Source organism: Bemisia tabaci, chromosome 10 (genome assembly GCF_918797505.1).
Source record: "Bemisia tabaci chromosome 10, PGI_BMITA_v3".
NCBI lineage: Eukaryota > Metazoa > Arthropoda > Insecta > Hemiptera > Aleyrodidae > Bemisia > Bemisia tabaci.
Genome location: NC_092802.1, coordinates 19,644,956 through 19,659,483, shown reverse-complemented (window position 1 = coordinate 19,659,483; position 14,528 = coordinate 19,644,956). Strand labels below are relative to the sequence as shown.

The 14,528-nt window shown below is 38.4% G+C and overlaps 1 protein-coding gene across 1 annotated transcript; it reads right to left on the bottom strand.

The window, feature by feature from the left end:
• Positions 1-368: 368 nt before the first annotated feature.
• Positions 369-12,743, bottom strand: LOC109036917 (uncharacterized). Its single transcript, XM_019051337.2, has 3 exons — positions 12,467-12,743; positions 6,441-6,944; positions 369-2,060 (listed from the first exon to the last, which is right to left on the bottom strand). The coding sequence occupies exons 1-3, from the start codon at positions 12,716-12,718 to the stop codon at positions 1,374-1,376; spliced, it is 1,443 nt and encodes a 480-aa protein (XP_018906882.2). The 5' UTR covers positions 12,719-12,743; the 3' UTR covers positions 369-1,373.
• Between the last annotated feature and the right edge of the window lie 1,785 nt (positions 12,744-14,528).

The following is a 14,528-nucleotide window of genomic DNA, read 5'->3' as shown; positions in this document are numbered from 1 at the left end:
TTTTTTTACTTTTGAGACCTAAAAGTTGCTAATTGGTTAATTTATTGTGTGACTTTCAATTATTTATTCAAACAACTACTTACATTTTTAAAGATTAACCATAAGAGTTTCGTATTTTTATATTTTTGGATCCTAACATCTTATAAGCATTCATATTTTTATTGATCCATAGGTTTCTTCTTCGTAAGTTTGGCTTTGATAATATTGATTATACTACGAAAACTTATTTTATTCTTAATTTTAGTTTTATTCCCTACTATGATTTTAAAAGTACTGAAACTTTCTTTTACGGTATAAGAAACCTTATTTTAATATTCAAATTTTGTTTTTAATTTAATAAATTCCCAATTCAGATCCGTTTTCTCAGGAACACAAAATGTTGAAAAATTTGCTTCAAAAATCAGTCGAAAAAGTGGATGCGAGCTACAAAATCCTGAGAATACGGGAAAGGAGATGACGTGTTTTTCGAATTATAGCTTTGACTGCAGAGAAAAATTTTTTCTTGGTAAGGTATTCACTGTGCTTACATAGATGGTGTTTTCATCTATTCTAAACGGGAGTCAGCTAATCTTTAAATAAAACATGTCACTGAAGTCATATGAAATTTTAGCAAATGTTCACAAATTATTGAAAGTTGCATTCAGTGGCATTTTTCAAATTTTGTATTATTAAAACATAATTCATACACGGAGAAAAGAACCTCGTGGAGAGGACTCGAAGTTGAGGTCATATGGATCTCTGAAGTTTTCGGGTCTCGCATCTGAAAACTTGAAGTCCAGCTGCCGAAGTTCGGGTCAGACATCTGAAGTACTTAACTACATACCGAAGGGTTCGGGTCACACATCTGAATTATCCGGTACATACCTGAGTACTTCAGCTGTCCGACCCGAACTTCGGCAGCTGTACCTCAAGTTTATGGATGCGTGATCCGAAAACTTCAGAGATCCACATGATCTCAACTTCGGGTCCCATGCACGAAGTTATTTTTTCCGTGTACTTATTAACTTTATATGGTTTATTTAGTTATATTTGCTACAAATTATAAATTCAAAACTGACTTTGAATGAGGGAGATCTTAATTCTAAAGATGTTTACTACGCATTTTATCATTAACGTACATTGGACATGGGCTGCCTAAATGGGTCCTGTAAACCTTTAGAACATTCTTCTTCATACTTCAAAAACGTAGGGAAACTACGAGAAATTGAAGCCGTTGATTTACGTAGCCCTAAATCAAAAGATAATTAAAAATAAATGATGGAGAATACTTCAAACATTAATAATGCCGGCCTAAGATGAAATAAAATTTCTAACTTGGGCGAGATTTCTTGGGCATTCATGAAATTTCACTCTCCTTAAACATTTTTTTTTTTTTACTTGCACATCGATATGGGGGTAAGGAAATTTCTGAGATGGTTGTCACAAAGAACCATCCTTCTCCCGGAATCCAATCGACCCCTTTTATCTTTCTTGTGACATTTACAAAAATAGTTGTTGCTTTTCTCCTTTTTGACACATTCCCCGTGGTCGAATTTCTTGCATGTCACCAAATGCTTCGGCCTACCTTTGATAAAATCAATTGCCAATTTCAAGGTACCTCTCGTCGTCAGCCTACCTGTCGCGACTCCCAAGAATTCGCAGTAAGTCTGGCAAGTTTTCTTTAGAACTTTTTTTCGCTCATTGTCTCTTCTCATTTCATCCATGAGTACACACGGGTCAATGAGTCGGTTGAGCATTATTTTCATGACATCGTCGAGATCTCTTTCTGCCGCCTCGTATTGCTCCATCAAGTTCCTGCTCGGATCATCTCCCTCCACCTTCAGCTGCCGACCCGGAGACGAGCCCCTAGATTGTGAATTAGATCTTGACGGACTGTTCGACCTTGATCTATTCGGAGAAGTGTTGTCATTTTCCGAATCTGAATCCGATGTGTACGAGTTCCCTGAGCCCTGTCGTGTTATGACATTGCCAATATTTGAGAATCCCCTCATTGATCCCATTGGTTTCCCGGTTCTCCTTACATTCCATCTACTGAGTAAGCCGGTGACATATGACTTTGACTGAAAAACAAAGAGGCGTCAATTAAGATCAGCAACCTAATGGGTCCGTTGCGCTGGTTCCAGAATCGTGTTTTTGTGCTTTGTTCTTGTGTAGAAAACTAGAAATAATAAGATCTGTTCAAACAGCAACTCTCTGCTATCAATATTAACCGAGATAACGCGCTTTGAAAAATTCGGTTCACGACGTTACCGCAGTTGACATCCATGGTTTCTTCCACCTTGGTCTGATCAGTCAGGAGGTAGAAACACATTTGCACTGGTCAGTAGGCGTGAAACTCGGACGAAACCAAAACGGAAGACAAGTAGTGAACTCCAACACAATGTGTTGATAAGGCGTGTCATAGTCTTATATTGATGGTGAAAGTGCAGAAGTACGTATCTCGATTTTTGACAGTTTTTAGTTAGCTGCTTAACCCTAGTCTGCCTGAGTGGGGTCAGATTGACCCCACGGGAGTTTCAACTCTGCTATTTCTCGTGGTATGCACGAAATTTTTTGTCCTTCACAAATAGCTCTACAAAAACATCTAGGAACACGATTTTGAAGGAAGGAAAAAAAAAGGTGCATGAGAGATCAACAAATTCACGAGTACCCCTAGAAAGCCTGAGCGGGGTCAGATATCCTTATAACATATATTTTCCCATTTAGCATCACAAACGCTTACTTTGAAGGTGTACCTATTCATTTTTCTCTTTTTAATTTTTTCCAGAAACTTATAAAACAAGCAAAATTTTTCAGACTTTTTTCGTTTTCAGTATTTAGTAGCCCTATGATTTTTTTTCTCATGCTGAGAACAACATGGCAACATGTGTATGATAAAATGGTTGCATACCCTGCGCCATGTTTTTTAAAACTTAGATATGCTTTATGGTTAAGGCCTGTAAGGTTAGTGCACTGATATTAACTAAAAACATGAAAAAAACATAGCTAACTAATTGATTTTCAGCTGGGGTCAAATTGACCCCGCTCAGGCTTTCTCGTTGGTTCAGAGGCTCAGGCAGACTAGGGTTAAACGTGTCGTTCGAGATATCGTCCATCCGCCAGCAAGAGATTATAATCGAAGAAAATCGGCAAGTGACCTAAAATCGTAGAAATTTTTTCGCGTATCTCGAGCTTAAGTGCAGAAATGCGTATCTCGTTCTGCGGCAACACTAAAAACAGCGGGCAAAAAATATCGATCATTCTCGCCTCACCACTGGGCGCTCTAATATCATTCTCTTCACACCCTCCGATTTTAAGCTGTATTTTCAAGGCACAATTTGACGAGCAAAATCCTAGACCGGAAAGCGGTGTTACCCGTGACTTGAAGGGGCAACATTTTTCATGCACAATTTTACACAAAAAAATCAAAATCAGAGTGTGGTATCACCCCCAGACGTGGATATAATCCTTGGATAGAAGGGGCTATATGCAATACTCTGCAGCTCTATACATCGATCCACATTTGCCCTGCACAATATTGTAACACCACCAACCCCCTTACCCCATCCAATTCATATTTTAATGCACAATCTTACAATACTGCCCACCCCGCACACCCTAATTCAATTATTTGTTTATGAACAATGTGGCACAATATCTAGTATCAAACCCCCATTTTCATAATAAGTACTACCATTTTTCTTGGGAGTCTCCAAAACACGAATAGTGCTCGAATGACCAATTTCTGAGTAAAGAATTCGCGGAGCTAGCGAGTGACACATTTTCTCATACGTGATAAACGTATAATACGATTCGCGCGTTTTATTTTTATTCGAAGAGAATCATTGAAAATATTTCGTAACAAACATATTAACGAGCTTCGAGGCATAATTTCGAATTTTCCGCTCACAAGAAAAAAGGATTTCTACTGGTTCTACTGGAAAAACGAAGTTCTACTGGAGTTGAGTCGCACACTGAATGTCACCGTAACAGTCTCTGCGGTATGCAATTAGAAGGCAACCGCGATATCTGCGCTTCAGTTTAGCCGTTACACGTTGTTTACACTATGGCCTAATATGGTAATTGATTAAGAAGTCTACTAAAATCGTTATGGTTTACAATTAGATTTACGTAAACTCTGGTTTTCTTTGAGAGCATGAAAAAAGTTTTCATAACTAGCGCCAAATAAAAAGAATAAACTATTTTATTCGTTATGTGTCTGTAGATAGTTGTAGACTTTTAGGAAGTAAAGGAGTAGAATCCAAACAAACCTAAACAAGCTAGGTAAATCCAACACATGGTGTTGGAAGACCGTGCCGTAAGCATATATCTGCATAGTCACATTCAGGCATACCTATCCTGGTTTTTAGTCACTGAACGAATTATAGAAACGCCTTAAATTAATTGTGAGTTATATTTATCCTGCCAAAAACGTTTCCATGCAAATATGAGCTGCCAAGCTAAAAATATAAACATTCGTCGCATAAAATGAAATGATATCCCAAATAATAGATGCTAAGTAAAATTTATTGACGATGGTGTAAAGTTTCTCCTGTCTTCAACATTACTATCACGGAAACGCAAGATATAGACAAAAAAATTCAAAAAAATCGGTTCAAATTTATCGATATTTTTCGTAGTTCAAAGCAACCTCTGTCGTCACAGCTTGCGTTTGGTTAACTTGCGGTCAGCTGCAAATAAAATTGAACATTAATCTGACCCAATGAGAGATTTTAAGCACAACTCTTAGGCTACTTGAGACAACGGGACCAAGTTTAACAAAAATGAATTGATCAATTTCAGAAGCGAAAACAGCAATTTGAGCCTCATCCACAATCTTGGATTTGAGAATTTCGAGGATTGGACTAAAAACTCGGATTGCTTGTCGAAAAATACCTCCTGGTACAAAGTTTTACGAAAATCGATGGAATAGGAGCTAAGACAGCATTTTAGACCACATCCGCCATCTTGGATTTGCGAATTTTGAAAAAGTGACTGAAAATTCGAGTTTCTCGTCGAAATGTACTCTCTGGTAACCGGTTTAACAAAAATCTTTGCTATAAAAGCCGAGATACGGGGTGCAAGAATGATGTGTCGCCGTGAAGGAGGAGAAGATGACGGAGAAGTCAACGATTAGGGTCTCACGGTCATAGCAATGATTGGTGGATCGCTGGACACTTGGTAACTTGCTAGTGTATCTTGTCCTTAACTGCCTGCCGAAATGACAGCCAATCGGAATCTCTGTTACAAGGCCTCGCAGCTTGCACGTGTAACCGATAAGGAAATTTCAAACAGCGATCTGCTCTAAGCAAATTGGTGGCTACGTAAATATCAAAGAGCTTTAACAGGACATAAAGGGTCATAATAGATTCCTTTGTTCTCGGCATTAATTAAAAAAATTGTTACCAGCACTCTGAACGGTCTCCACGATTAATTATCACGATGAGAAAATACAAAATACAACTACGTTCCCGCCACGGGGAGGCTTTAAAAATAACCCAAGATGCAATGGAGCATTCATCAAGTATCAGCCGCGGAGTCAGGCAACTAAATGAAGCACGATATATGCATACCGCGCTTAAAAATAAATAAGTATGTAAAATGGATAGTTCTTTTTAGTAAAATTTGTTGCAACGAACCGTGATCTGCGAAAAATTTTGAAGTGGACACTTATAATTGAACACTTAAAATTACACATTATCTCGTGGTGTTTGTTAAGCATTTTTTGCATAAACTAGAGTCCCTTTATACCCAGAGTTACGACGACTCACTTTTGGTTGGGCTGAAAGTGGCCTAAAAAAAAATCCAATTCTGACTGGTTCTCGCTCATGGAGTCGCAAACGAGTGCACCAAGATGGCGGTGACTCGAATGTGAACAAAAATAATGAAAATATTACCTAATTGTGGTTTATCAAGAGTAAATTGTTATTTCCATTGGTCCAAAATGAAAACAGATTAAGAAATTATTCACAAACCAATCTCATTTTCGGTATAATTGATCAATTTTGTTGATGTTGTTGTTTTGGGATGACAGACATAGCAGGATTCCTTATCCTTATCCCTCAATATCGTTCGTTTGGGTGCACTCGTTTGTGCCTCCATGGCCAGCCAAGGCCGGCTGCCAGTCAGCTGATAATCGAGTTGTCTTAACTCTGGGTATAAAGGGACTCTAGCTTAAACTACTCACGGCTGCATTGCGCTCATATATTCAGTAAAGACTCTTTTAAATTGGCATTTTACCCTTTTATAAATATTAAGTAACGCCCATTCTTCGATAGGGTCAAAAAACAAAAAGGACCGGAAACTTCTAGGAAAGTGCCCTTTGAAGGTCTCAACCCGTATAAGACGTTCGTATCCTAACTCCAAGTAGGAGACATTCCCATTTTCAATGGCTTTTTTTCTAAATGGCTTCTGTCTCTTTTTACAAAAACAAGCACAACTAATTTTTGTTTATTTCTCACCTTCGCTAACTTTGATGATGGTGCTGAGGCCGGCTTCTGAGATTCTGAACCTTTCTGAGATTTCCAGCTCTGCAATTCTCTTTTCGATGGTGGTGGTTTTTTATCTTCAGCAATGCATTTTTGCAGGATATCTCGGATGACCGGAAAGTAGTTGTCGATGGCATTAATAGGATCTTTAAAAATGCACGATTTTGGATTGGTGCAGCAGAAGAAGTCCGTAAGATGCTTTCGTTGGTTGACATCACTCGGAAGGAAGTTACGAAAAGGATCGGCGTTCACGATTTCCTGCTTCGAATAGCAGGTCCTGTCTGGAGCAAACATTGGATAATCCATAGACCCAGTTACCGAAAACCCAACCATCATGATATCTGGGAGTGATTTAAGTTGCTCACCGTTGATATAAAGGGTATAACTACCAACGATTTGAGGTCTGCTGACGACGAAGAAGTTGGCATTGTAGTTTATCTCAGACTTCACCGTTGGCGATGGTTCCTCGCACCTCATCTGGAAGTAATGCACAACACGAAATTATTTAGTAAGCGGATATACTAAAAGATTGCATATATTTTTACATGTGAAGACATGTGTACATATATAAACATGTATATAACAAGGTGGAGATATGGTGCTAGGTCCACACCATTTCGCGGGGAAAACAAAGCCAAGAAGTTCCAAAAATTATGATTATATAGTAATATTTATTTATATTCGCTTAACTCTGGCGTTGTGCGATTCCCAAACGCCACATAATGCCTATCTTCCTGGAGGTTGTAGAGCAACTACACCTTGACATCTCTTCGCCAAAGCCCTGTCGCCACACAGTGGATCGATTCAAAAGGAGAGGTCGGACAAATTTGGAGACTTTAAACGCTCATAACTCCGTTTATACAGAACTTTGTAGCTCTAAAAGTTGTTTCATTCGTTTACTCGTAAAATTGTCTGTAATAGCACCTGTTAAAGCTTTTAAGCTTCTGGACTCAACGAAGGCGATACATGTAGAAGTAGTGTCGTCACTGACCGTTGAATCTTTTCTAGCTGCATTGAAAAGATTCGTCTCTCGCAGAGGGATACCGCACTCAATATATTCAGATAACGCAAAAACGTTCGTATCAGCAGACGCTCATCTACGCAGAGCGTTTCAGCAAATAGTAGAAAATAAAGACCTATCTATGTACATCCAAAATCGCTCAATCAAATGGAATTTCTCACCTCCGTTATGCCCTCATCACGGTGGTTTGTGGGAATCAGCAATAAAAAGGTTTAAATTTCACTTCAGAAAAATGGCATATGAAACGACCTTCTCCCTCGAAGAATTTATTACAATCACCACTCAAATAGAAGCAATATTAAATTCCCGACCTCTAGTACCTCTATCTGACAATAATCCAGAAGATTTTGGAGCACTAACACCAGGCCATTTCCTAGTTGGAAGACCTCTAATTAATCTCTCAGATGTTCATATTTCGGAAAAAAGGAAAGAAGATAGTTTACACATTAGATGGAATGAAATAAACAAAGCTTCAAAACAGTTCTGGCAAAAATGGAGTTCAGAATATTTACAAAACCTTCAAGTATCCAATAAATGGTTTAAGGAACAAAAAACACCAGAGATTGGAGAATTAGTGTTAATAAAAGATAAAAATACTCCGCCTTTATACTGGCAAATGGCAAGAGTTAAAAAAATGTGCAAAAACGCCGATGGCCTATGCCACACTGTGATTTTAGAAGCGCCCAGTGGCATACTGATACGCGCTATATCAGAGCTAAGCGCATTCCCAGACTTAAAAACGGAAAATTAAATTTTAAAATAGTCTACATTTTATAAAGATTACTTATCAAAATTTTATATGAAATTGTCAAATTTACAAATTATCAAGTTAAAAAAAAAATGTTAAAATTTAAATGAACTTTAAAATTGAAAGTTGAGGCAACCTCAAGGGGGGGGGGGGAGCTTGTTAAAGCTTTTAAGCTTCAACCATTTATGTCTCCGTGGTGGCAACAACATTCTGGACTTATATATGCTTTATAAAAACCGTAGTAAATAAAGTTCTCGTGTTCTTAGCATCATTATGAAGGTAATTATTATTATGAAGTTGAATAGTTATTCAATAGTTCTGATTGTTGCTAAATGTACGCAACAGCTCCTCTTAAAATGTAAAATATGACGAAATAAACATCAAAATTTGCAGTTTTAGTCAAAATTTGTTAGTCCGACCGCGTTAATTGACTCGATCCACTGTGCTTCATCTCTTCAAGGAACGTCCCCGTCGCCTCTCCCTAGGTGGTACCCAATCCAAAACTTGTTAATGTATGATTACATGGGCCATGAACATACGTTTATCCTAAATTTCATACATGCAAATCATTTTATAATCAAATCAACAAAATTAATAATATCTATGACACCACTTCTGTCAATTTTACTTAGAGTCTTTGACCGTTCCATGTCCTACATTCCGTCATCCCCTAGTAGCAGAACAAATTTTTGTTTTTCCAAAAAAAGTATGAAAAAACATTTCTTTTATATAAATGGTAGTTTTATATAAAAAACGCGTGACGCTTATATAAAAAAAAACAAAGTTCAGACCTGACCATAATCTATGAAAAATGATAAAACCTAGATAAGGAATTTTTTAGTTTTTTTATATTATGCATGAACACGAAAGTGATAGAAGTGAACATTTTCATGTAACTATTTTATTGAAAAAATGGTCATCATTTTCGTGAGCATTTCGTGAATTAGAAGATTTTTTAGTATGTTTGCGAAAAGCTCACGAAAATTATGATTTTTTTTTATATAATGGTTATATACAAATGTTCACTTTTAACACTTTCGTATGCATGCATTTTATAAAAATTTTAACTTTCGCACATAAGCTTTATCTTTTCCTTCTGTGGTTCTGATACTAAGGTCTGTGCACAACACACAGCACACAGCACAACAAATTCCCGGTGTTGGTTTGTTCTTCGAACCAAACCATTTTTTTTTTTATTCCTAGGTGCTAAAGAAGTCCGAAAATGCCCATGATCAAAACTGTGTAACAAGGTTGTAAAATAGTGCCGGGCCCACACTATTAGGGGGGGGGGGGACAAAGCCAAAAAGTTCAAAAAAGTTCAATCAGAGCCGATAATTTTGAGCTCTAATGAGGATCAGTACAAAACTGATGGGGGAGAGTGTTTAGGTCAGGCAGTTTGCATTGGAATATTGAGTTGAGGTCACATCGAGAGATCTATAATTTTGGTTCTTTTTATATCTCATCAGTAGATCACACTCATCAGTGAGATCAAAAGCCAAAAATTTCAAAAGTTTCAATCAGGGTCAAAAATTTTGAGCTCTGATGATTACCAGTACGAAACTTACCGTCTTGCAGTACAAAACTTGTATTTTGAACTAATGTGCTTTGATGCCATTTTGGATTTTACAAGATTTCCAGTTGAGTTCACCGACGAGTGTGATCTACTGATGAGGTATAAAAAGACCCAAAATTATAGATCTCTCGAGGTGATCTCAACTCAATATTCCAATGCAAACTGCCTGACTGGAACGCTCTCTCCCATTAGTTTTGTACTAATCCTCATTAGAGCTCAAAATTTTTGGCTCTGATTGAACATTTTTGAACTTTTTGGCTTTGTTCCCCCTTCCTTAATAGTGTAGGCCTGGCACTATTTTACCACCTTGTTACACAAAGTTTTGGCCACACGTTTTTAGGTTTTTTTCTTCTTTATTTTCTTCATTTTAAAGGAGATGGTCGTCAAAATCTCAATTTAAGTGCGGAGTTAATTAACTGTTGTTTCACTGGATAAAATCAAGTTTAGGAACTATTGACATATGTTTGCTTGATGTAAATTTTACGCTCTTTTCAATGAGCATATCAGTTTTTTTCTCAGATAATTGTGGCAGGGGATATGAAGCAAAGTTTCTCCGAAAGTCAGCAAAAATGTTCCTTTTTTCGCTAATTTTTGAAAAAAACGTCGATTTTACGACCATTAAGCTAGAAAAAACAGGGGAGAGTGATTTCGGTAGGAGATTTTATGTTCTTTCTGCTGCTTTTGTTGTTTTTTCTTTGTGTGATGAACCGTTGATGAGATATTTGCAAAAATCTAATCGTGGGATTTCTCAATTTTGAAAAATTCAAAATGGCGGCGTCCTGAGCACCTGACAATTTTCCTGAAGTTAATATGGGCATTTTTGGACTTCTTAAGCTCCTAGGAATAAAAAAAATTGGTTTAATTTGAAGGACAGAACCCTCGTTGAGCGGTATAATAGGGGGTTTCTATCAATTCCTAGATTTGTATTGGGTCTTTTCATAAAAAAAAAGGAAAAATCCGAGCTCGGGAGAGGCTGCCCAATAACTTAATTTCGAATCTGGACAACTAGATAGAGTTTTAAACGCAAATAACGTAATACGACGTAATTTCTAGAGTGCTTCCTTCGACAAAGACCACTTCCATGGTATTTACAATCCCGGTTTGTCCTACCTGTTCGGTCCGCGGCTCGCGGGCGCGGAGGTGCGTTTTCTTCCATCAACGGAAAAACAAGGGGAAAGCTCCAATACGTAGGTACAGAGAAGCGCTCAGCAGTTCAATTTCTATTGCAGGGGATACTACGGCAACAGTAACCAGAGATGGAAAATTTCATGAAATTTCCTCGAGTGAAATTTCACGCATGAAATTTATCGAAACTTTTGGGGATACATTCAGGGGGCTAAGAAACGCTCGGAAACAGTGATTCTAAATTTTGAATTTTTTTACCCCAAGCCTAAAACGTTCGCGCGTTGCAAATTTTTTCGTTTAGTTTAGAGATCAGGTTAGGGTTTTTCTCTCTAAACTCCCCTCTTTGCCCCCTTCTTGTGTCTGGCACCTTCAGTAGAGTAGCATATTCAGTGGCGTGGCGTGAATTGCGATATATCGATTGTTATGCCATTTAAACCTATGGGAAAGGATCGATAAACAGGGTGTTCGCAGCGAACACCTTAATAATCGATTCTCTACCATTGGTTTAAATGACGTAACAATCGATAAATCGCAATTCACGCCACGCCACTGAGCATATTACTGCAGCATCAATAGAAAGACCATGTGAAACGCTTTCAAACCTACAAGGGGTTAATCAATAATTCTAAAAAAATAAATTAATAAATTTCAACTTTTGTGAAATTTATTCGAGCCTCATGAAATTTCACTTTCCATCTCTGACAGTAACGCAATAGCTGTGTCATTTGGAGGGGAATTTTAACAGGTTCAGAAAAAGTCATCTCCGGTGGCAGAAAGTTCGGATAAAAAGAACTTAATACGTGGATTTTCAGACATAATACGAACATCCCAGCAAAAAAAACTTTGGGAATGTTATTTATTTCATCCGCTAATTTATATATAACAACGTTTGAGGGGGTATTATAAGCTAGTAAAAAGAAAATTCTAAGAATCTCGTCGGCCATGTTTTGTTGAGATGGCGAGCCGTTTAATTGCTCGAGTGCTCTTCTATAGAAGAACTCCAGAGGAAAAACGAGAACAAGAAGCGCCTGCCCATCGGCTCAGCGCTTGAAAAATGTTCAATGCAAATTAAAATTAAGAGCAGACGAAGCTTGACGGTCCACAGGTAATAAGACGGTTCAGCGTCAAGAGGATATTTTTTCCCCTTCTTTTCCCTGCTGGTTTAATGGCTTCGTGTCCAGCACCTTCAGCCATCTTTAGACTATGTTTATTGTCCGTAGACATCGTGGAATCTCCATGCTCCAGGTTTTTTTTTTCCAATATTCAGAGATTAGGGCCGAGGAGACTGTTTCAGCGGATCTACTCGTCAATTCCGCGAAAATTAGACGCCACCATCGGGATTCAAACCCGGGACCCATTGACCTAGAGTTAGACGCGCTGACCACTGGGCCAACCTGGCCGGCAAAAGGATAGTTAGTTGGATAGTTCTTGACATTAAACTCATGAGTACACACATGGACAAGAAAGCTCGAGGTCCTGCACAGAAGTAACATAACGAACTCCTAACGTACCGTATTAACGTACTAACGTACCTCTGCAGTTTTGCTCACGTGTTCACACATATACATTCCGCCTTTTAGTGGCTTTTGACCGGGTGCTCTGAGACTTCGACATGATCCTCCTCCATCGTTGTCTCCCTGTTCCTGTTGTGTTTGCAAAGCCGATTCGTTCGGGTTTGCCTGTTCTGGCTCCTTATCTCCCGCGATCTCGATGTAGAATACGCTGTCAACTCGAGCGTGAAGGCTGAGCCACACAGCCGCCGTCAGCACTGCGACAAACTTCATCTGGTAACAAACGAATCCGTGTATTAGGGCCGTATTCATACTGTAACGTTCTCTAAAACGTACATATCGTGGGTGTAAGGGTGGAAAAACACAACACAAAATGAATGTAGTGGTGAATGAACTGTAATGAAAAGAGAAGCCGGCCGAGGCCCGGCCTCCAAGAGGTACAATATCGAACTCTAAAACTGAGCTGTCTATCTTCTGCCGAAGACTAGACCAGCTTATCAAAAGACATATCGAAGAGCAAGGGTTGAGGGTGATTAGCTTGGACCCCGCGCGGAATAATGAGATAGAAAGTGCTGAGTCCGGTGATATGACGTAAGTATGAAGAGAAAGCATGCGAATGTGTGGAATGTCCTGAGAACGGATATGGGGTATAGATGTAAGAATGTAAGTGATGATGAAAGATAGGTATAGATAGATAGGCATGTTGGGGCACACAACAATACGTTCATCCGTAAGTTGGATCATCAGCTTTGCGTGACGCGCTCGGGTTACGATCGATATGTTCAAATTCAAACTTCCAGGAGGATTACAGGGGAAAAATAGAAATCTCAGGCTCACTGGAAAAAACATTCGCGTCGGAGAGCGGCTCTGGCGACAGTAGTTGTAGTCAAGAATGAGGGCCTAGACACATTTTGTCACTGATGTACAATCCGACAACTGTCGATTCATGTTTTGTAACTTAGCAGATTTACGTAGCCGGTGTATAAATGTGTATTGGCCCTTGATATGCAGAATGCATGGCACTATCACTTGTTGTATACTTTTAATTTTGAAGGCTCTTTGGAGGTCCGCATCCTAAAAAATTTCTCCCACAGTATTTTTTTTAACTTGTCGTTGTGATTGGGCGCCAATTTCTTTCAATTGAGTGATCATCTTCTTTTTTTGTCAAATAACTAGTTTGTGCAACAATAAGACTGAAACTGACTGTAACTGAAATTTTGTCTTTTTAGATATTTGGTTATTTTGTATTTATTAGATTGTATATTTTCACAGCCCTGTGATAAGAAACTTTGGAATGCATGGTTGATAAGTCGTTTAGCGAGGCTGCAAAAAATTTGCATTTTTATATCTGAAATTGTAGGTAATGGTTTTGAATATCGAATTGCGATATATTACACGGTTAAGATAGGGCTATATGTCTTGTCGTAAGCGGCGACATAGAGTCGATGTCATTTCAATAATCGCCCCGATGGCCACGGTAGTTGTGTGCCGTCTGCCCACGTAGCAAATGGGAGGCGAAAATGGAAGTCATCAGTGCATCGGTGAGTGTTGAACGTGAAAATTGCGCGGGCCCGCGCAAATTTCGCGATCATCGATGTGTCGGGGCTGAGCATCCATCATTTTCTATCTTGTTTTGAAGCTATGTGAGTTGTGATAAAGTACATAATTTTTTTGTATTATATTACTGTATAAATAGTGTAAAATTTGTACAGAACTTTGTACAAAATAGTTTCTTGTAAAAAGTGTGGACTACTGCCACGTCGTTTCCATACAAACTCCCAATACGCCGCAAGTACCACAAATGCCCATGTTAACCAAATCACCTCATCATCCATTTTTTAAGGACACAATTTTTAATTCAAATCAACTTACTTTATCAAAACTCCAATCGTTTATCAAATAACATATATCGAGTCATTTTAACAAAATCAAAGACGGCATAATATCATTTATCACACAGCCAAAAACCTAACCTAGAAACCACGATGTTTACAAACTCAAATTGGAGAACACTCATTGGTCCAATAATAAAAATTGATTTGCCGCCTTTTTTCTTTGCAAGCAAAACGTGTGAACATGTCTG

What these genes read in the sequence shown, in the direction of transcription:
- LOC109036917 (XM_019051337.2), bottom strand. Translation starts at nt 12,718, where the DNA reads ATGAAGTTTGTCGCAGTGCTGACGGCGGCTGTGTGGCTCAGCCTTCAC. An exon ending in ACGTGAGCAAAACTGCAGAG is followed by an intron (nt 6,945 to 12,466) that starts GTACGTTAGTAC and finishes CATTACTTCCAG; the next exon opens with ATGAGGTGCGAGGAACCATC. An exon ending in CATCATCAAAGTTAGCGAAG is followed by an intron (nt 2,061 to 6,440) that starts GTGAGAAATAAA and finishes TTTGTTTTTCAG; the next exon opens with TCAAAGTCATATGTCACCGG.